The 21,981-nt window shown below is 40.3% G+C and overlaps 1 protein-coding gene across 1 annotated transcript in view; it reads right to left on the bottom strand.

The window, feature by feature from the left end:
* The window catches only part of ATP13A5 (ATPase 13A5), an 86,039-nt gene that overhangs the window by 45,141 nt on the left and 18,917 nt on the right, over window positions 1–21,981 (bottom strand). Inside the window, exons 8-14 of the mRNA XM_059388338.1 lie at window positions 20,462–20,534; window positions 19,420–19,548; window positions 12,167–12,337; window positions 9,743–9,900; window positions 6,651–6,839; window positions 2,856–2,917; window positions 1,041–1,191 (exon numbers count right to left, since the gene is read on the bottom strand). Coding sequence (XP_059244321.1) covers window positions 1,041–1,191; window positions 2,856–2,917; window positions 6,651–6,839; window positions 9,743–9,900; window positions 12,167–12,337; window positions 19,420–19,548; window positions 20,462–20,534 — 933 coding nt within the window. The remainder of the gene's footprint in view (window positions 1–1,040; window positions 1,192–2,855; window positions 2,918–6,650; window positions 6,840–9,742; window positions 9,901–12,166; window positions 12,338–19,419; window positions 19,549–20,461; window positions 20,535–21,981) is intronic.

Below are 21,981 nucleotides of genomic sequence, written 5' to 3'. Positions count from 1 at the left end.
TAAATTCTCTCTTGTGAGGTGTATTTCACATCCCTGCAATCATTTGTTTTCACCCCTTCACCATTCTGTTTAAATGCTGTCCCAGTAGTTGATGCATTACTGTCAGTACCTTTAAAATTTATTTTTTGAGAGCAGAATAATGTAATTAATTAAATAGTGAATGAATGAATGTGTGCCTTCCACTCATGGGGCACTTTACAATGCAAGCAGCCCCTGTAGGGTCATAAGCTCAATGCTTACGACAAGTCTGTGAATGAGGCATCATTATCACAAGGGCACACATGAAGTTAACAGACACAGTCTTGGTTCCGGTTTGGGGGTCACAGAGCTAGAAAGTGGTGGAGTTGAGAAGCCTGCCTACCATGTCATGATGGCCACCAGGATGGTTTTGTACCCTTCAACTCTCATTCACACTCACCTCAGAAAACAGCCAGTTGGAGTGGGGGACTTCCAGTTTGGTGTCTAGACCTATACTGTCTAACACAGTAGCTACCAGCCACTTATGGCTATTGGTATTTAAATTAATTAAAGTGAATAAAATTGAAAATTCAGTTTCTCAGTTGCATAGCCACACTTCAAGTAGTAGATAGTTACATGAGGCTAGTGGCTACCATGCTAAACAGCACTGCTTTAGACTACTGTTTCTCTGAGGGTGTTAAGGAGCATCATTGTACCATATTTTGGCCTGTCAAGAGTTTGTGGTCAAGTAGGCTTGATAAACGCTGCATATCATAGTCACTCTTGAATATTCATAATGTACCACAATATATCAAAGAAATTCCATAGTTAAGAAATCCACTTTACTTTCTTAAAATAGCAGTTCCCTTAAATTATTTGATCGTGGAACACTTTCATGTTGCACTCATTAATAGAGTTCTTTTGCGTATAGATCCGGAAATTTGGGAACAGTCAGACCTTCAATCACATATTGTTATAAGTCTTCTCTGGGTTTCAACTGAAGTTAGAAAAGCTTTACCACTCCCTGTAAGAATCTCTTCAGGTTTTTCTCATTTAGTCACACCAAGAAACTATCACCTTACCCAGGCAGTGCCCTCCAACATTTTGAGGTCCAGTGGGTCTCCCTGGATGGTCCCGTCGAGAAGGATCAGAGAGTGGCAGCTGGCCATGGCGGCACACAGCGGGCTCCATGGCAAAGTCTTGCCTGAGGCAAAGCTGTGGACTTCTTGAAAACTGATAGAGAAGATGATTAATAAGTGAAGGTCCTCAACAAAATCATTTTACACATTCTGCCCCTTAAATCTCACCAACATAGAATTTAAATAATATGTAAACCTTATGCTCAAATCCTTCCATAGCTCCCATGCCCTATGTAATAAAGTCTGAGCACTCGGATATAATCACTGAAACTTCTGTCAGATTACTTGCAGCCAGCCCCTATGGTGGGAGTGGCAGGGGAAGGCTCAGACTGACACCTGCAAGCTCTTCAGAGTAGTTTCTAGAAAGCCACACCCCCAGGCAAGAGGTCTCTGGGTCAGTGAAGTAGCAGGGATTGGAAGGAAGACTGCCTACTGGTTTCTTTTTCCTTCAAGTAAAAGCGCACCTGGACTGTGAAATGTTTCTCAAGACTCAGTCCTTCACCCTTTGTCCTATTTCTGAAATTCTGGGCATGGATATCCAGCATCTGAAGTTCACTTTCCTCTATGCAAATAGGTTGGCTGGTTTACCTTTCCCTCCTCCCATCTTACAGCCAAACAGTAACTGTATCCAGTTTTCTCTACATCCCAAAAGTTTACTTGGGGAAAGCAAAGAAGAGGAGGGGTAAAAGCTGCAAACACCCCATTCCCCTTTCACTGGTCTGGCCAATAGAAGACAAAGTGGTACCTGTCTGAACAAAAGCCTGGACCAGACATCTGAGCAGCCAGGAGCTGAAGCACACAAGTAGGGTTGAACCCAAGTATCTTCACATGTCTCACTGCCTGTCTGCTGTTATCTTGTGCCAGATCTACACTCTTCCCATCACTGTCTTGGGTAGCTCCTGTATGACTCTTTCAATGACAGAGACCGAGCCATGTTTGGAACCAAAGTAGAGTATCCAGAGCTCAAGGGCTGAGGGATTTGCACTTGGATTGAGAAGGCAGATCTCATCCCTACTACAAAGGCAGCTAGGGCCTTTCCCTCTCTAGCTCCATCCTGGGGTAGCATCTCTGTGATTGCTGTCTCCACTCCCATGGCCAGCTTTAAGCCCGTGTCTATAAAAATTTTAGCCATACCTGTTTCAAGATTCTATTTCAAGTGGTATCTCTGTCACGTGGTTTTCCTCATTCAATTCATTTTCAAAATTAATTTCTACCATTTATTATGTTATTCTAAAATCTGACTGTGTAGTATATCAAGCAATCATTATTGTTTCTCCTTCTCTATATTGATCTGTGTGTCTTAATAGTAGCACTTTCCACAGCCTGTATTGTGCATAGAAGGCAGGTGAACATTTTTCCCATGAAATGTGAGCTCTATGAGGGAGGAGACAGAGCTCTTTTTCTCTGGACTCCTCCTCAATCCCACCCCCACCAGCCCACTAACCACTAGCAAGTCTTTGCAGTTTTTAATTCAGCACAGTTCTGATTTCACTCTTTGTTCTTCCATTTTATTCATGCAATTCCTTACTCATCCAGCTCATTCTATTTTTCATGTGGAGTTTGAAGACCTACTTTTCTTGTCTGATTCTGTACTTAGAACTCATTTGACTTAACAAATTAAAATAATTGAGAAGTAGTTCTAGTAAATTATTATATATATTTTATGTGACATTCATCCCTCACCACTGGAAAGATGGCTCTGAGTAGCACCAAGATAGCCACACAAATCCCACAGTCCACCTTCGCTAAAGTACCTACCAGTTGTCAACAGTTGGGACAGTCCCCCAGAGGTCCAGCCCATCTTCCGTAAGGGTGCCAGTCTGGAAGAAATTAGAATTGGTGTTAACATAAGATTTAGAGCTTTTACTTACATCATGACTTAAACTAAACCCAAGCTCCCAAGAAATCAAAGTAGATCTAGTTGTCCAAAGCCCCTCTTTGTAAACATCAAATTTTAAATCAGAGAAGGGTACCTGAAGGAAAGATTCAGCAAGGAAAGATTCTCCCAAAGCCTATGTTGATCATTAAATGACTCTAGATACTAGTCATTACAATAAAATGTAAATGTTTTGTTTTTGTGTGCTTATTGTACTTGCTATTGTTCAATGGTAGGTGCTCAGGGAATGGAAATCCAATAAGAACCAGTGCGAGTCTGACTTTTCAGTTGGCACCTGCTGTCTTTCTAAAGCAGAGTTCAGAATTTTTTCCTTCTTTTCAAGACAATTTAGTTCATAGTGTGCCATCTGGTTCATAACAGTTTTATAAAATATGGGTGACATGGTGACTGTCCAGATTGATAATGAAATGTTGATAAAGGACTTTGAGAATTTGGAGATAATGAAGTGCTAATAATAAATATTCATTAATGCCCATGAAAGACTTTTATTGTTAGATCAAGAGGAAAATGGTTGGGAGAATTTGATTTGCTGTGTTATGAGGATATTTGTCACATAATGTAACAGAGAAAGCTACATGAAACTAAGTACTATCACAGCACTTTGAATTTGCTCTTTGCTTCAGAGTCCACTATTAATTACAGACGCTGGTGTCTTTATGCAAGAAGCCAACACCCAGAGTAAGCATGAGGCTACACTGCTTCAGCACTATCAAGGCTAAACAGAACACTACCAAAGGGCTGGGGTGTGTCCTTCAATACTGACACCCAGGTCTATGTCATCATTCTTTTAAAATCATTTCTGTACAAGGCACTGAATTTTCTAGTCTTCTACCAATGACATTTCTGTCATTAAAAAAACATAAAATAGGCATAATGTTTTACAATGAAGTGCTTATGATGCTTCCAATTCTTACAACTGAGTAAACAGGGAAAGGACATTCTCAGGTTAGAGATGAAAGGAGCAGCCTCAAGGTCCAGTGGCCTGCAGGTTGAAAAGAAAGAGCCAGAATCCAGCCTGTCTAGATAAAGTTAAATAAATTTTGTAAAATATGCAGAAAGACAAAACCCATACTGGACTTTCAATTAAAGAATGAAGGAATTTTGGTTTCATTAATTTATTTGGACTTCCCAGAAAGCTAACATGCTTTGTGTGAGTTATTCCTTGAAGAACAACAGCAAAAATCTGTTTGCTTCATTTCCCTCCTGCAATTTGTAAGGGTCCCAACCTGTGTGTTTAGATTTCAAATCCTCTTAAGTTTTTCCATAAAAAAGTTAGTAGCTTAATTCAAACTGAAGTGTTTTCCTGATGATCAGATTATATTTTTAAACATCAATATTTTGAACATGAAAACAGAATTGATACCAAAACAAAACAGGAATGGGACTGTGTTATTTCTCTGTGCGAAAATGATCTTTATACAATAAAACTAGACATGAACAGAAAGAAAAGTAAATTATAGTTGCAGTAGTAAAGGGAGTAAGACAGAGAAAGCAAACTTCTTAGCATGAATACTAGCCCAAGCATAGGATGAACTGGATAGAAAAGAGAGAACTTGTTTTATAATAAAGCAACATAAACTGGAAATATATGGAACAGATATATGCAGAAGCCCAGTGGTGAATGTCTTCAAAATGGAAATAACAGTAGATGGGGCTTCAGTTCATCGTGGGGTGCTTTATTCCAACAGCATATTGATAGAGTTTTACAATGTGAAATCTAGAAAGACACTTAGAGATTATTAGAGTTCAAAGTTTTTCTCTTAAAAGATCACACAGAAACTTAGTGTCAGATCCAGGATCTGACTTCCCATTTTGAGGATTCCCAATCCAGAGTTCTTTGCACTCTAACATGCTGTCATGCCACTGGGGTTTGGCCAAGCCTGCTGAGAAGCAGTCCTTCAGCTGTTCTGGCAAAAGAGCACATGAAGATGCGGAGGAAAAAAAACTTTATAAGAGATGTAAAATGAACATCCTCTGGAAGAACTAGTTTTAGAAACAGATGACTATGAAATGAATGTGTTTTATAATCTCCTTATTTTACAGGCACTAGTGAGGCTCCTGGATAAGTACTGGGAATCGCTGCCAGAAAACTTCCCAGGGGCTGTTCTCTGGTCCTAAAACTAAAAGGAGGTTACTGTTAAGTTAACCTTAGTGGTTCCTGATGAGTGGGGTTAAGGGCTTTCTTGTCAAAGGCAACTTGACAAGAATAGAACAAAAATAACTAACCTGCTAACCTGTTCTACTTCCAGCTCGGGGCCAAGACCCATGAACTCTACTCTTGGTTTTTCGCCAACTGCATTCAAACGGACAGGAGTTAGACTCCTCCACCTCTACTCTCCATTTTTGCCCTTCTTGTCTAGGACAATGTTCCCAGATAGCTTTTTGTCTCAGTCCTATCTCCCTTCTGTCCCTTCTCACCAATTACCCTGGATGAAATAAATAAAATACCACCTATAACAATGTCATCCATCTTCTTAAAATAAATGGTAAGACCCCCATTCTCCTTCACAACAAAACTCCAGTCCTTAGCTTGGCACATCAGGCCCTGAGCAATAGGACTCACTCCTCTCTCCACCTGCATCCCCTACCATGCAGCCACCCAATTTAGCCACACCCCACTGTCCTCTGTCCCCCATGTGCCAAAGGCCTTGATATCACTGTGCTGCTGAACCGCTTGCTTCTGAGGCCAGGGCCCATTCTGTATAACACCCAAAGCCACAGCTCTTACCCATGGCAGGTAACTTCACCTCAAGGCCTTGTTCATACCTCTTTCAGCATGTATTTCACTGTGTTATCATTGTCTACACTTCTGCTTTACCTGCTTCCTCAGCTAAGTCAAGAACTTCTGCAGAGCAAGGAATATCTCATTAACGGGGCTCTTGGCCAATGCAGATTAGATAAAAAGTGGCAAAGCCTTTATCAATTACTCAAATGGGAATGAAGTGGAGACACGGAAGAACCAGGCCAGGCCCACTGTATTATAGCAGTTAAACTGACCTGCCCAAGCAGAGGCAAGATCTGATCAGCAGGCAACTGTGGCTGAGGTCCCTCCATATCCCCTACAGGAGAGGCACCGGAAGGAGTCTTAGAACCTGTCCCAGAGTAGCAATCCTCTCCATTTAGACATACTTCTCCCCTGCCACTTCTAGGACTCTAAGCACAGGGACATATTCGCTAATGTGGAATTTTGCTAACCTGAGGATCAAAGGAGAAAGGAGAAACTGAGTGCATAAACAGCCATGGTCCCCTCCCTCCCTTTCCTTAAAAGAAGCAGAGGAAATGAAGGGGATATGCTCGATGAAGCACAGGACAAACATAGCACTTCAGAGAACAGAAATGTCCCAACATTTTTTGCCTGAAAAGTCAGTCATAGAAGTTTTTATAATAGGAGACTGTTTTAAAACCCAACATGGGCACAAAAATATTAAATTTTATAGGAAAGGAATTCATGATGTGATAGCTAAACTACTTCCTTAGGACACAGTAGAGTGGTCCTCTAGAACATGGTCTCACGCTAGCTCACTGTATGGCCTTCTCTGGCTTCAGTGTTCCCATCTGTAAAATGAGTGCAGTGAGCCAAGCATTCTTGGAGTCCTTTTCCAGCTCTGCTGTACCTTGAAATCATTAACCTCCAACCTGGAAAGTTTAGATCATACTTTGTCAAAGCACACGAGGTTTATTTGCCCACACATATTGATTCTCTGTGGGGAGATACAGAAGATTTTCTTTTTCTTCAGCCTCTTTTGTGCATACACAATGCCTGTGGTCAGGGCAGCTGGCAGCACAGGAGGGACAGTAACGGTGAAGAGGAGCAGGGCCATGGTTGTGGTATCTCTTGAAGAAGCCTGGGGAGGGAGGGACATACAGATTAGCTCAGCAGAGCAGGCTGGCACCCTCTCTGGCCCTATCTCCTATAATACCACAAGAGTATTCAAAGTGATCTGGCTTTCTTGGTGGGACTAAGAGCTCTTTTGGGTGTGCCTAAGGAATAGACAAGTTGTCTCCCACTGAGAACAAAAGGGGACTCTGATCCCTACTCTATGTCCATCCTGCCCTTGGATGATTCTGTTTCTTTTAACTTCGCATTCTCTCCACCCAGAGCACCATCCTTCCTCTGCTCATCATAACACACTGTCTGGACTCCCAGGCACAGAGACCACCTTGAATTTGTAACATTTCACACACCAGCTTGATGGTTAGGTTATAAATCTCTCTCAAAAGCTTCCAAACTCCTTTGGGCAAGCAGCTTTAGCTTATACATTTTTGAAGTCATTTTCAAGTTCATCTTATTCATTTCTAGATACAGAGTCTTAGCACAGTTTCTGACAAAGAGGAGGTACCCAGCACATATAAGAAATGCATGGTGACCTGATAAAGATGATGACCAAGATTCTGCTAAGATCTCAGCATGTATTATCTGTTATAGGGAGGTCAATAGTAAAAATACTTTGCTCTCACTACTCATGTTCTGGGGCAGGCATTGTATTAATCAACATACATTATTTAGTGATTTCTCATGGCAACCTTGTGTTGTAAATACTGTTATTTTTTTCTATTTAACAGATAAGGAAAGCAAAGCTTAAAAAATTAAATAACTCCTCAATCCACCTGCTAATTAAATGGTGAGGATATGAACGCTAGTCTGTCCCACTCCAGGGTACAAATATGTGACCATTGTGTTGTATTATTTGGCCGGTTCTCATCAAGTCAAAATCCCAGTCAAGTCTGCAGGAATTCACATGACTGATGAGAGTGGAGCCAAGATCAAATCACAGGGTGGTTTGTTGTATGTTTCAAATACTTTAGATACTATTGGCTTTACCTTAGATTTTGATGAAATCAACCATAATTTCAGCCATAAAATCCTCTTCTGAGTACTGGAAACTCAGGTTCAAGTTCAGTAACAATGCCTGCTCGATACATCATTGGTTCAATCTCAAATTTATTACAAAATCCATCAACTCCTGCTTTTTTTCAATTACAGCTGTGGAGTGTTGACCCTGAGGACTCAGCCCTGTCAAGTCCTGAGCCAATACAAATAGAAGCAGCCAACAGAGCCCCAGGTTATGACCAAGAAGACGGGGTTTGTGATTAGTGTCATTATTTTGGTGTATATTGGATAATGAGTCTCACCCAGGAAATCTTCATTCCCAAACACTGCAGGGACTTTTTACTTGTTTTCTTGCTCAACACTCCTGCTCCCCATATAAAACTGGCACATTGTCTCAAGTTCCAGTCCCATTGGCTGGAGCTCTTTTCAAGATCTATTCTACTGGTACCATTACACCAGGACTTCCTTTGCCCTCTCCTACCTAGAAATACTCCCTGGGGGCTTATATCAGACTGAAATGACTACCCAAAGTGCAAGTGTGAGCATGAACCTTGCCTGGAAATTCTTGTGAATCCCCAGCAATATTTACCCTTCTCCCCAATAACACACATAGAATGCACTAAAGTTACCAATTTGGGCTTTGTAATTAGGTCACCCATACCCAGTTTCATATCTATGTTTAGATCCTTTTATTCATAATTTTTTCTTCTTCCCTATGAGCTCACATTCTTAAGATCCTAATATGTCTTACAGAAAGGACCACACAATTCACCACAAAATCAGACTCTCAGGACCAGAAAGGACTTCAGAGGTCATCTACTTCTCTGTCCAGCCAACACAACTATTCAGAGGGACATCAAATGAAACCAGATACCATGAAGCTTAAAAGAAAGTGGGGATCCAGGCCACATACAGTTCTGTAAAAGTGGACATTTATAATTTTTATTCTTTTTAAAAGAGAGAGTATGTGAGTGGGGAGAAAGAAAATGGGAGGACGGAAGGAGAGAAAGAATCTCAAGAGCTGAGGGTGGAGCCTGACACAGGGCTTGATCTCACAACTGAGATCATGACTTGAGCTGAAATCAAGAGTTGGACCCTGAACTGACTGAGCCACCCAGGCACCCCTATAAAAGTGGACATTTAATTCCATTTTGGAACCCAACAGAACACAGAGCAATTCATTGCCTACATAGCCTGTCAGGTATGTCTTGGACAGTGTACACTCTCAAATATTTCAACATTCTCAAATAATCCTAAATTTCTAGGCATGGAATTGAAGATTCCCTTCCATGTGACCTATTTCTACCTTGCTAGACTTAATGTCTCAGTTGCTTACTGTTTCTAGAAGACACATCTGCATTTCTTGCTTTGTCCTTTGCTCACTCTAATTAGTATGCCCTTCTGCTCTCTGGTATGATTGACTAAGTCCCCTCCATCCTATCAGGCTTGAGAAGCATGTATTACCTCTGAAGCTTCGGTATTGCAAATACCACACACACAGTAACCTCTCATTCCATCAAAATGGTGAAAGGACTATGAACTTTGCAACTTTTCGTAGCTGTGTCATTCAATACAATTTTAACTAACCACATATGGGCACTTAAATTGAAATTAATCAAATAATCAAATTAGTTATATTAAATTTGATTAATTAAAGTAGTTAAAATGAAGTAAAATTGAAAGTTCATTTCCTCAGTCATACTAGCCACAGTTTAAGCATTCAATAAGCACACGTGGTTAAGGGCTACCAAATTGAGCAGTGTATGTATAGAATAGTTTAGTCATCTAAGAAAGCTCCGTTGGACATGCTGACTCACAGAATGATGGGGCTAAAAGGTAACCTTATCTAATCCTTTTGAGTTAGGTCAAGTTCCTTGAGAAAGCTTCGCTATTAAAAACCCTACCCCCAATACTTACTCCATGGTACATATATACACCAAGGGCATAGAAGAAACCCACTACTCCAAGGCAGGCCAGGAACACTATGAACTTGAAGGCATCATTGTATAGTTTGAAGTTCAGAGGCCGAGGGTAGAGGATGGATCTTACCAAGTCCCCTTTGGCAGTATTGTAACCTACATAAAGATAATTGGAGGTGGAGTAAGGTCCTTTAATACAGTTTCCCCCAAACCCAAAATGGTTTGCATCGAGTTAAGGATTGGTTAATAGTGTCATTTGAATATGGAATGAAAACACCATTGCTAAAAGTATATTTATATTTATTATTCTTACAAGATTGCCAGGAACAATAAATGGCACTCCTTAGCCCCGCTCAGTTTCATTTGTTCTGGAAGTCAGTGTTTCAGTGGCTCACACAGTGCAGCTCCTCACTCAAGCACATGACTGGGGGAAAGAAGACTAAGGAACCGACAGATGCAGTCACCAGAGAAGATGAGCTGCTGAGAGAAGAAGACTTTAAAACTCAAATATGTGTTGAAAACAATAGAAAATTAAGAGAAAAGGAAAGCACAAAACAAGTGATTTCTTAAATATATGTGCCTCTCATCATGTCATTTTTATGCTCAAAAACCTTCCAGAGCCTCCATTTTTTACAATAAAGTTCAAATTTCTAGGCATGGCATTCGCAGCCCCATCAATCCAGTAGACTACTATCTTGCTAGACTTTTAACTAACACTGCTCTCAGAAGACTCCAGTGCATTCTTTCCTTTGTGTTTTGCAGAAACAGATCAGGATCTTTTTAGCTCTGTGATAAGCTTGGCTAAATCCTTCCCATTCTATCAGGCTTGGCTCAATATGCCACCTCAACAACAAAATGCTTCCTGAATTCTACTCCCATATCAAAATATGGGACTTCATACCAAACTTCATATCAAAAATAATTTCTCCCCTTCTTTGGAGTCCCTATAATACTTAATCACATGACATCTATCACTGTTCTTTGTTTAGATAGCTATAAATTCACGTGTTTCCTGCCCCAGACCACAGTCTTCTTTAAGGTCAAGGAGTATCTCTTTTTTTTTTTTCCTTTAGCCCTCAGGGCATAGCACTTTGTAGGTAGCCATTAAAATTTAAGTCATTGGCCCAAAAAAAAAAAAAAAATTTTGACTACCAGAAATAGGTCACTATTTTTAAGTGTGAAATGCTTTAATTCCTATGCCTTGTGAACATCTTGCTTGGATCCTCAAGCATGGCTTTGTAGGCTTTGGAGAAAAGGAGCAGAGCTTTCTCTAACCTGTTGCTTCAGCATTTTACAAGCTCAGATAAGGGTGCTTCCATGATTACCATCCATTAGTTCTTGTTTATCAGCTAGCTGAGAGATTTTCTTATGCCTATTGACTACTTTGAAACAAAATGATATTTTTAATTAAAAAAAAATCAGGTAGAACAATTGAATCATAGCCTAACTAAAACATTGAGACAACGAAGTGTTTTGAATTTGTACTTGTGTGGGCTGGCAGAAACAAAGATCACGGGTAAATATAGCAACCTAGGATAGGTCATGGAAGGTATTGGCTGCATCATGTAATATGAAAGATTGGGCATAATATTAATAGTTTTGAAAAGTTTTTGAGCATGGTGTGAATAAACTGCTTCAAAATATGTTTTAAGAAATATGACTTGGTGACAGAGCAAGGGATAGACAGAATAAAAGTCAAGACAAAGTATTTCAGGCCAAAGCTCAAATGGAACAGTCAAAAAAACATTTCTCTTGTAATAGTTAGACAGGAGATGATGAAGGGCCTGGACAAAACACCAGCTGTGGGGATGAAGGAGAGAGAGACAGGACTTGGGAGGTATTTGTAGAATCAACAGGATGTGGTGCCCTACTTGGTTCGGGAGAAAGTAAGGAGTTAAGGGTGATGTGGAAGGACTGGCTAGATGGTAAAGCCGTCAACAGAAAGAGAAGGATGAATGCTTTAGATGCCTCCACTTTGAAGTGTCTGTAGGGAAACTAAGTGGAGGTATCCAGCAGGGATCTTGAAATAATATCTAGCAAGCAGCACTTTAAAAGGAAAAAGTCCTCAAACAATGATTTTGGAACTGATTTCTTGGTAATCACTCAGAGTGGGTATAGAAGGAAAAGAAAAGAAGCACGTGGCCATAAAACAAAAACAAACAAATAAACCTATAATAACATAGTCTTGCCTTTGAGGAAATCTGCTTCATCTCTGTATATGCTTCATCATAAACACATGGTTTAACAACGAACCATTCATTTGGGTATGGTGGCAACTTAGAACAACAAGAGCCCGACTACAAATGAGTATGGCTGTTATTACCAGAATGTAGCAAATTCCATATTCCCAAACAAAATTGTTCCAGTCTAATTTCCCCACTTCTAATCATGAACTAAATTTACAAAAGTGGAATCTACCAACCTGTTTGCAAGACAACTGCTCTCACTGGCCCCTGCCCAGACGGCTTGACCTGGATAACGTCTGTCCCACAGAAAAGGACATGCTTCCGATAATCTTCCAAGCTGTGGGATTTCCAGGCCATGGTGCTGTCCACACGGGGCAATGGTGTCTTTGTGACAGGTATACTTTCTCCTGAAGAAGATTGTCTTTTGTTGATTCCATGTGATCTCAGGTAGTCATTTAGAGCTGGTACTTTCCAGCTTCAAGAAAGTATACAAACACAGCTATTCAGGTCTTACTTAGCATTCCTGAGTCAGATGACTTCTCAGGGATGCTGGTGATGTAAGCAGTGGTATATTTGGCTATATATCAGATATTTACTTAATTTAAATGTACCTATATTTTCCATACCTGGTCTGCATGGCATGCTGTTATAATTTAAAAAGCAGGACATTTTAGCAAAGGGAATTGTCACTTAAATGTCCACACTAGTATTCTTTGGCCCAGATCTATGCTAGGCAATGAATGAACTATAAAGTAAAATGTGTATAACTGGGGCACCTGGGTGGCTCAGTGGGTTAAGCCTTGCCTTCGGCTCGGGTCGTGTTCCCAGGCTCCTGGGACTGAGCCCCGAATAAGGCTCTCTGCTCAGCAGAGAGCTTGCTTCCCTTTCTCTCTCTGCCTGCCTATCTGTCTACTTGTGATCTCTCTGTGTCAAATAAATAAAAAATATTTTTAAAAAAATGTATATAACTATTATTATTCCCTTTCATCTACTTGTTTATTGGTCCATTCATCCATTCATTCAACAAATATTCAACAAAAAGTGCTTTTTCTGTGCCAGGCACTGCTCTAGGTGCTAAAAATATACTAATAAACAAGACAAAAAGAAATCCTGCCCTCAGAGGCCCAGGGGCTAAGCCAATAAAAAGTAGTATATAATTAATAAAAATACAATAAGAGAAGTATTTTTGTAATAGTACCAGGTGATCTGAAGATCTAATCCAAGAGAGGATTAGCCAGGAAAGAGGTCCTGGACAATTAATAAATGACAACTCAAAAGGAAATGAGGCCAGCTAGATCAAGGGGAAGAGGAAAGTATTCTTGGAAGAAATGACAGCAAGAGCTTGCTATGCTCTGGGCACTAAAGATGGCTGAGGATGTTTGGAACATTGAGTGTGACAGTAGAGGTAGAGTCCTAGAAGTACAGAGATGAACAAGAAATTACACCCTCATACGATCTATAAAACATTTTTCATGATGTTTTTGGAGCTTGTAGCGAAAACTAGAAACCAATATAACAGGACATCTTTTTTTTTTCTTTCTGCATCATCTCAGCTCTATTCTCATTAATTAATACTTCTAAATCATTAGATCAATGACATCTATCTTCATCTTCCCTCCCTCCTGTGTTCTTGTTTTTTATTTCCCAGTGGTGGGTTGTTCATCCCAATCTGGATATCTTACTAGCATCCCCAAGTCACCATATCTACAATATCTACAATCTATACTAATATTTTCATCATGAAACGTCCTCCTGACTACTTATGGTACCATCCTTTTGTTTACAGTCTCAGAATCACCACCTTTTCCCATGCTTCTCCCTCTCACAGATTGATTCTCCAACTCTTACTGCTTTTGCCTGTGAGTGGGTTTCACTGATTCATTCTTGGACTCTTGCATTTGGATTCCAAAGGCTTCATTGGTAACTGTTGGCTCATGGTGATTGCCTTATCAATAGATTACCTGTAATTGCTTAGCCCCTTGACACGAAACACATTTTAATAATAATAATTTGAGACTACAGTAGAATTAATACCTCTTTTTTAAATGAGTAAGTATTTCACCCACAATCTGGCTTGACCTCCTGAGTTGGGAGAAACCTTCAGTCCTTCCTCCTATGAGTCTCCTTTGCTATGACGCTACTATCTTACACACTCTTGATGCCAGGTGGGTGGGGATTTTCCCCACAACAAGCAATTCTGTGACACTAGCTGGTTGTCCTACAATTTAACTGAATGCAATTCAATTCTCACACTATCTGCCTAGAGACAGCATCAGATCTCACCGCTTAAGGACATAGTCACATAGGACTGTTCCCCCACCCCACCCCCATTTCAGATGCTAGTTGCAAATCTACATTGTCACCTGTGCTCCTGACTAATAAATCTGAGGTTCCCACAATCCCCTTCTGGGGTTCAATTAATTTGCTAGAGTGGCTCACAGAACTCAGGAAAATACTTGCATCTACTAATTTGTTAAAGGATATGTTAAAGGATACAGGTAAATAGCCAGAGGAAGAGAAACAGGATGAGGTTTGGAAGGGTCCCGAGTGCAAACATTCTCTCTTGCTAGATTTTCAAAGCCACCACAAACTGGGCATCACTGGCTCTTTTTCCTACACATTCCAGTGAAACCAGGCCACTGCATATCCTATTACTAACTGCGATTCTTTGCTGGTACTATTCCTTTACTTTTCCTGATAGCAGCAGGAAGACGGGTTATTTAAAATACAAAGAAAATTAACTTGGAGTTGAAAAGGATAGGTTTCAGAGACAAAATAAAAATGCTAATAACACTTCCTGGCTCTCAGATTTAAAAAGCATTAGAATGAATTTAAAACTCCATCAGTCATTTGCTAAATGTTCAATTAGCAAAATAACATGTCATATTTCTAATTTGGAAATAGTATTATATTTATTATACTTATACAAATTCAGGTTCTCTCTCTCCTAGGTAATAACTGAGGGCAAGGACTTGGGCATTATAACTTTTTATACTGCTCATTTTCCTTGCTGATATGTAATAGGTTCAAAAGACATATTTTTGCTGAATGCCTGGGTGAACTGAATAAAAACAATTACCCAGGTTTTGCTATGATTGGTTTTTCAAAACTAGTTTTCTACATGATGCATTTTTTACATCCTAAGGTACAAGAAGCTATACAATTTTTATTAGTGATCTTGAATATTCTCAGGAAATTCCTTTAGCTGAGCATTGTTCCTAACTCATTCTCTTTAAAACAGTTGTGCTATTTATTCTTTGTTTGGCTTTACCAGTTATGTTCTAAGTGGTTTTGGAAAAGGGATAGAACCTTTTTGACAAATCTCCAAATCACTGTATCCCCATTGTTTTTGAAATCAGCCTTCGTAGAAGCAGATACTTAGAGACAGTTTCTACTGTTTTTCTGCTTTTGAATCACAGAATATTAATCTACAGTACAGTCTTAGGCTAATATTAGTGGATAGCTTCTGCACACACTACCCACATTTCTAGTGGCAGGCAGGCATTCAATCAACCAGAGATGGAAGTCATTTGGAGATAATGTTCCAAAGATAACATTCAAATCAGATATGATTTTAACACAGAAATGACTTTCAAGGCTCTTTTACGCTATTCACATATTAATGAGGAGTCTCGTGCTTGGCCTTTCTCAGAATCCCAAGAAAGAGTGATTTGCCTACAAATGTTTAGAGGTCTAAAGAGTCTGGAGAGTGTTTTAGAAGGACAAACACTCATCATCAACTTCTGCTGACTTCTGGGACCTGGAAGCACTGGCTGCTGTGAAGTGGGATTCTGCCTCTTATCCTCAATGAGCCAGTGCCTCCGCATGAAATGCCACGTTCTTGTCCTGTTCTATTTTGGGGCCATTCGACTGGAAGCTGTTTGAGGCTAGTGGTCATCTCTCATTTGTCTTGCCACTCAGGAACAACACAGTGCCTGGCACAGAATAGGCATTTCCGAACCTTTATTGAATAAATGGATGGACGAACGAATAAATGAGAGAAAGGGAGAAGTGAAAGACAGAAGGAAAGGAAAAGGGAAGAGAGAAAAGAGCTGACCTAGCAACTCATTACAAGCTTGTCTGACAGGATGCAAATGTGAAATCACCACTTCAGGAAATTCCTGTGTGTTCGACTCGAATCTCTGCACACTACCCACACACACATTTCAAATATGTCACTAAGTCTAATGAGTAGAGGGAAAAGGAAGGGATTGTGGCAGCCTCAATACTACTAATCTGTCCCATAATTACTCCTAAGAGAATGAGGGGCCTGTAGTTTTAGGCCTAGGTTCTCAGGTCAAAAGACCTGGATTTGAGTGTTTTACTTTCTTCTTGGCATTTATGTTCGAAAACGTGTCATTGGAAATTTATGTCACTTACCAATTCTCGTGGTTTTTTTTTCTCCCCACTAGACTGTCACCCCCATGAGGGCAGAATCTTATCTGCCGTGTTCACTGATATATCCCCAGCACCTAATAAAGTGCTCCATAAATAGGAGCTAATACACATTTATGGAATGAATGGATGGATAAATAAATAAACAAATGAATCCACAGAGCAACTCTACCACTTTTAAAATGTGTGACTCTAGGCAAATGGCTTATCCTCTCTGGGCCTTAGATTCTCCCACCTAGAGAGTTATAGATTGAATGAAATAATATATGTAAAACATTAGCATAATGCTTAATATATACAAGAATGAAGAGAAATGAGCTATCGTGCCAAGAGAAATTTCAGAACATTAATAGAATTTCCCCCACAGTATTTATTCCCTTTTGTCTCTTGACTGCTTTGTGAGGAGCTATAACTTGAAGGGGTTCACCTCCTTCAGAGGCAGAAAGGACTGAGGAGTTGGTAACTGGCTTTTGGGTCTCAGAAGTCATTCATAAGTTTGACCATGAACTTTAGAGACCACCTGAGAATAAAAATAAAACTTTTCTGTTCCCTATGCCTTCCCTCTACTACTTTTTTAGCTAAATAAAAATCTCTGGATTGGAAATTAGAAGGATCCAAAGGAAACTTAGATATTATGTATCTCTGAGAGAAGCTTAAGGAAACACTCTAGAAGTTTCTGAAAACTGAGCAAAAGGTACCACTTGGCTTCCTTTTGCAGGAACACAGGCCTGAGACACTTCCCAAGTCCAGAGTGGGGAGTGGGGGCAACAGACCGAAGAGTTACCCTAGACCAGACCTACCTTTTCAGTGCCTTGCATCAGGGGGCCCGCCAACTGATGGGAACGACTGACTTATACCACTACTTACTCTCAAGGATGGCAAATTTGGAACAAAAATTAAAACTGCTTAGTTATAAAATTACATTTCTTGCATAATTGAGCTTATGGCAATAGGATGAAGCTAAGGAGATGAGGAGGAGGAAGATCCTATAATGGGCATGTGCTGTGAGTAGGACTATCCATTTGAGAGAAAAAAAATGATAAGGCACAAGAAATGAGAGCTTTATCCCTCTTAGAATCCTCCTCCTCCTCCTCCCATGGTCCCTCCTGTTTGGAAGCAAAAGCCACCTCTGACCCTGACACTTGCTAGCTGACCAGTCTGGTCTCTCTCCACCTGGGTTTCCTCATCTGGAAGTTGGGTATTATAACAGCTCTTCATTTATTTTATGCTATGATGAAGTGAGATATAAAAGTTAGTTATAAAATGTAAATTGCTCTAGAGATGCTAGGAGTATTTGCTATTTTTCTTCTAAATAAAGACATAAAGACTCCCGTATATGCAAAGGACTGGTTTGCACATAGAAAAAAAAATAAAAAATCTGAGTCAAATTTGTGGACAAATGCTCTAGGAAGATTATGCATTTTCAGGAATCTAAGCATAATCTGATTGCTCAATCAGGATCCTTTTTACAAATAGTGTACATGAGCGGGCAGATCTATGTTGACTGCATAATAACGTATTTAAAGCATGGTAGTATTTAGATCTTTCTGAAGAAAACAATGAGAAAGAAATACATGTACTTCTGTTTTATGTGTTAGTCCCTAAAATTGACATTTATTAGTACTTAGGTTACATAGATATTAATGCTGGTGACCTTATTTTTCCAGAAACAGACCTAAGAAATGCCACTTACTTCTTAAGGTCATTTTAGGTCAATTCTGGAAAACTGTGGAAAAGCAGCATTGTTTACCCTCTCTACTTCTCCGGAACTCTCTGAGTTTTCCTGGAATCAAGGCAAGAACGATGTACCCAAGTCAGTACACCCAGGGGCACAAACCTGATCAGTCCTCCCCTGATCAGCCATGCTCCTTTGCCAGTGAGAAAAGCCATTCTTCACTGGCAGGCTGCTGGAAATGTGAGAGAGTTGCTACCTGGGAGTGAGGAGGACAGTTTTTCTTGGGCCTGAGGTTTGTGCATCGGGTACTATGGCAACATTCTGGGTGAAGGATATGATCAGTATGCAAATCCTCATCGCTATCATTATAAGGCAGTTAGATTTCAACACACTAAAGGAGGATTTTGTAATTATACCGAGCATATTTATGTTTACTACATTTTCCTGCCTCAATTTTAAATTAAGCAGACCCATTTTTAATATGAAATCTGCTTATGTTGAGCAATTTAGGAATTGGTAATGTACTTTACATTTAGGTGATATTAAAAACATTGTGTGTGTGTGTGTGTGTGTGTGTGTGTGTGTGCATGCACATGTGCATGTGTGTGTGTATTTTTCCTGTCTTTAGCAACTCGGAAACAGAAAAATACAACAATTTGTAAGCAGCAAAAACCAAATATTTTCTATTTTGTGTTATTGTATGGTTTCTTCTTATCATGATGTCCTGTGTATTGCAGGGTTTTTGGACTGAAGAATATTTTATACCTAGTGCCTTGCTAATTACACAAATTCAAGTGAACTTTACAAAATACAATCAAGAATAAGAATGACAGTTCAAAACATTACAAGAAAACTGGCTTTCTGCCCAGTAAGATCAACTGGAAACACAATTCTAAAGAACAGAACTTTATACGGCCTTTCCTTGAAGGTTCAACTCAATCTCCTTCCCAGGGAATCCTGGGGCTCAGTTTTCCATCTACAGAGAGCAGGGTTGGATAAAATCTCTGTACCCTGCCAATTGTGAGAACTGTTGGTTTCCTGTTGTGTTGTGTTTGGATAGGCGTGTAAACCATATTCATGTTTATGAAGATACCGTGCACCAAGTAGTCTTATGCATTCACCCAATTCACCCGATTCACCCCACCCATCAGGAAATGAATCAATCACATGCATTAGACTTTTCTTCTATTTAAAAAATTTTGTATTTATTGTCATTTGATTCTTAAGTTATTAAATGTTTCCTCTTTGTATATATGGAGTCTCCATCTGCATGAATAGCCTAGTTGTGTCTCCCTCACCTGTCTCCCCACATCTTACTATCAGGCTGGTATAAAGCAGGTAAGGATGTGTTGATGCACTTTGCTAACTCTTGGCCTAGGTGTTGGACAGGAAAGGAGAAGCTCCATGACAACAGCCTACCTGTGAGCATGCCTTCATTCACCACACAGCTTCCATCAATCAGAATAGCATCACAAGGCAATGAGAATTTTCCTGGAAGAATAAGAGTATCTCCAGGAACCAAGAGACGGGATTCCAGCTCCTGCAAACCTACACAACAGCAAAGGTTTCATGACTGGCTTATCTATTCCTGTTTTTACTGAAAAATGCAAGTGGCTGAGAACTCTAAACCAACCTGTTGACCAAGGACCACCCTACACATTCACTTGCTCCAGCTCCTTTCTGCTCATTTGTAGAACCACAGAAGCCGGATCCATAGCTAAAGATTACCAGAGCAACAAGATTCTACCTTGATCTTAGTACTTGGGACAGCTCTCTGTCCATAGGAGATACTCCAGGCTATCGGTCATCTAAGAGGTGCCCCTTTAATGCTGCTTACTTGCTGGGGCTGGGTTCTTAAACCACTTGGCACACTTTGGATTGGGGCCTAGTGTAAATCATTCAGACAGCTTCTGCTGCCCTAGGGTGAAGCTCCTCACTCCTTGCAAAGAACCATGGCCTCCCCACCCCAGGCTAAATCCAGAGAAAATGCCAAATGCCCAGCCATCAGCAATTTACAAGAATTATTCAGGGCTAGATTCTGGATAACGGATTGAAATGTTATGATTCAGGGTCTGTTTGGGATGGTTATTAAGGGAATTTAAAAAGCCTTAAGAAGGTTTACTGAGCAACATTCAAATGAGTGAAGTATGGAAGGCAGAGGGAACTGGAAGCAGCCCAGACACTGGGTTTAAATGATTCAATCAAGGCAAGGCATGCGAAGTACCCAGGTTACAAAATTCAGTGAGGGGTTCACCTTCCGGGTCCTGCAAATGCAGAGGTAATTTAGCATGATCTTTCCTCCTTAAGTTTTGCATCTTAGAAGCCTTATTTGCCTCACTTTAGCCCAAGACCTGGGTTTAATCAGAGAAGACTTTTCTCCTCAACTAATAATCAGTAACAGATGAGACTGATTCCACCCTGAAATATTAGGATGCTGAAGCTGACAGAACATATCACTTACCTGTGCCCTTTACCGTGACCGTAACCTGGACTTTGTTGTGATCCTCCACAAGGTTGTGCAGCTTGACTGATTGCTGCCAATTCAAAGTTCACATTTAAACATCGGATAGTCCATAACTTGAAAACTACATAATCTTAGCACGGTAAAAACAGAGCCTGCCATCACAGCCAAAGTGACTGTGGGCAAAGGGTCAAGCTCTGCTTTTGATGCTTCTGCTTCCCTACCCCAACCCCTAGCCTGGCCATCCCCCAACCAGTAGCAATAAAAATGTTAATACATTTAATACTATTTCAATTCCAGGAAACATAATGCACAATCAACCTGCCCCAGGACCAACACTAAGTCCTGAGGCTGCACTTCTTCAAGGTACATGATGAAGCAGGGGAAAGACAAGACCATGAACAGGTTACTTTCCCTCTTGGGACCTCTTTCCCATCTATAAAATAATTAAGCTGAATTTGATCTTTACATTGCAAGAGCCTGGGAATATTTGGGCTATTTTGATTTTATGTGGAACAGCCATCCCTTCCTTTATAAACAGGTGGATTTTCATCTTGGAGATGTCTGCAGACTAGACCAGTGTTTCTCGTTTTGGAAGCCTGGCACTACCAGTAAGGCATTATTATTCAACCTAACTCCCTTTTCCTCATCTGAAAATGGAGACAATAGCAGTATCTGTTTCAGATGGCTTTTAAAATTTAGTTAGTGTTTATCTTGGTTCTCCCTTTGGAGGTACTTATTACCATGGTAAGAGCTCAGTAAGTACTAATGATTAATAAAAGTTGTTGCTAGATAAACAATTGTCGAAGTGCGTCAGCTGGGAAGATCTGCTTGGGGTGGAATTCATTGAGATATGACCCTGGGCAGAGTGAAGGAATTGGAAGCTGCCCGGAGAAGTGGAGGCAGAGTCTCCTGGGAAAACTCAGGAGAGGGGAAGGCAGAGGTGAGAGAGTATATTCTCCACACAGTTCACCATATCGACTGTAGGGGGCGCCATCAGCTGGAGCGTTCCTGGAAGGCACAGCCCGGCTCACCTGGATACTCAGAAAAGATCTGAATACTGTCAACAGTACTGAAACACAGCCCAGCTTAATGCAAGTATAAAATTTTCCTTTCAGATGTTAGGGTCAATTATTTTTATCTGTCCTATTGATGATTTTTAGCTGATGGTAGCCAGTGTCACCAGACTAAGACAAGTATTACACACAATTACGTAACTTTCCTCTTGAGAAATATAATAAATTCCGTGTTTTTATTTATACAGAACAATTTATTCTTTACTTCAATTTTTTTTTTAAGATTTTCTTATTTATTTGTCAGAGAGAGAGAGAGAGCATGAACACAGGCAGACAGAGTGGCAGGCAGAGGCAGAGGGAGAAGCAGACTCCCTGCCGAGCAAGGAGCCCAATGTGGGACTCGATCCCAGGACGCTGGGATCATGACCTGAGCGGAAGGCAGCTGCTTAACCAACTGAGCCACCCAGGTGTATTACTGTTAGTTAGGTACATATTCAGTGCCTT

Source organism: Mustela nigripes, chromosome 2, assembly GCF_022355385.1.
Source record: "Mustela nigripes isolate SB6536 chromosome 2, MUSNIG.SB6536, whole genome shotgun sequence".
In the NCBI taxonomy this organism is placed as follows: domain Eukaryota; kingdom Metazoa; phylum Chordata; class Mammalia; order Carnivora; family Mustelidae; genus Mustela; species Mustela nigripes.
This window is presented reverse-complemented; position numbering and strand designations above follow the sequence as displayed.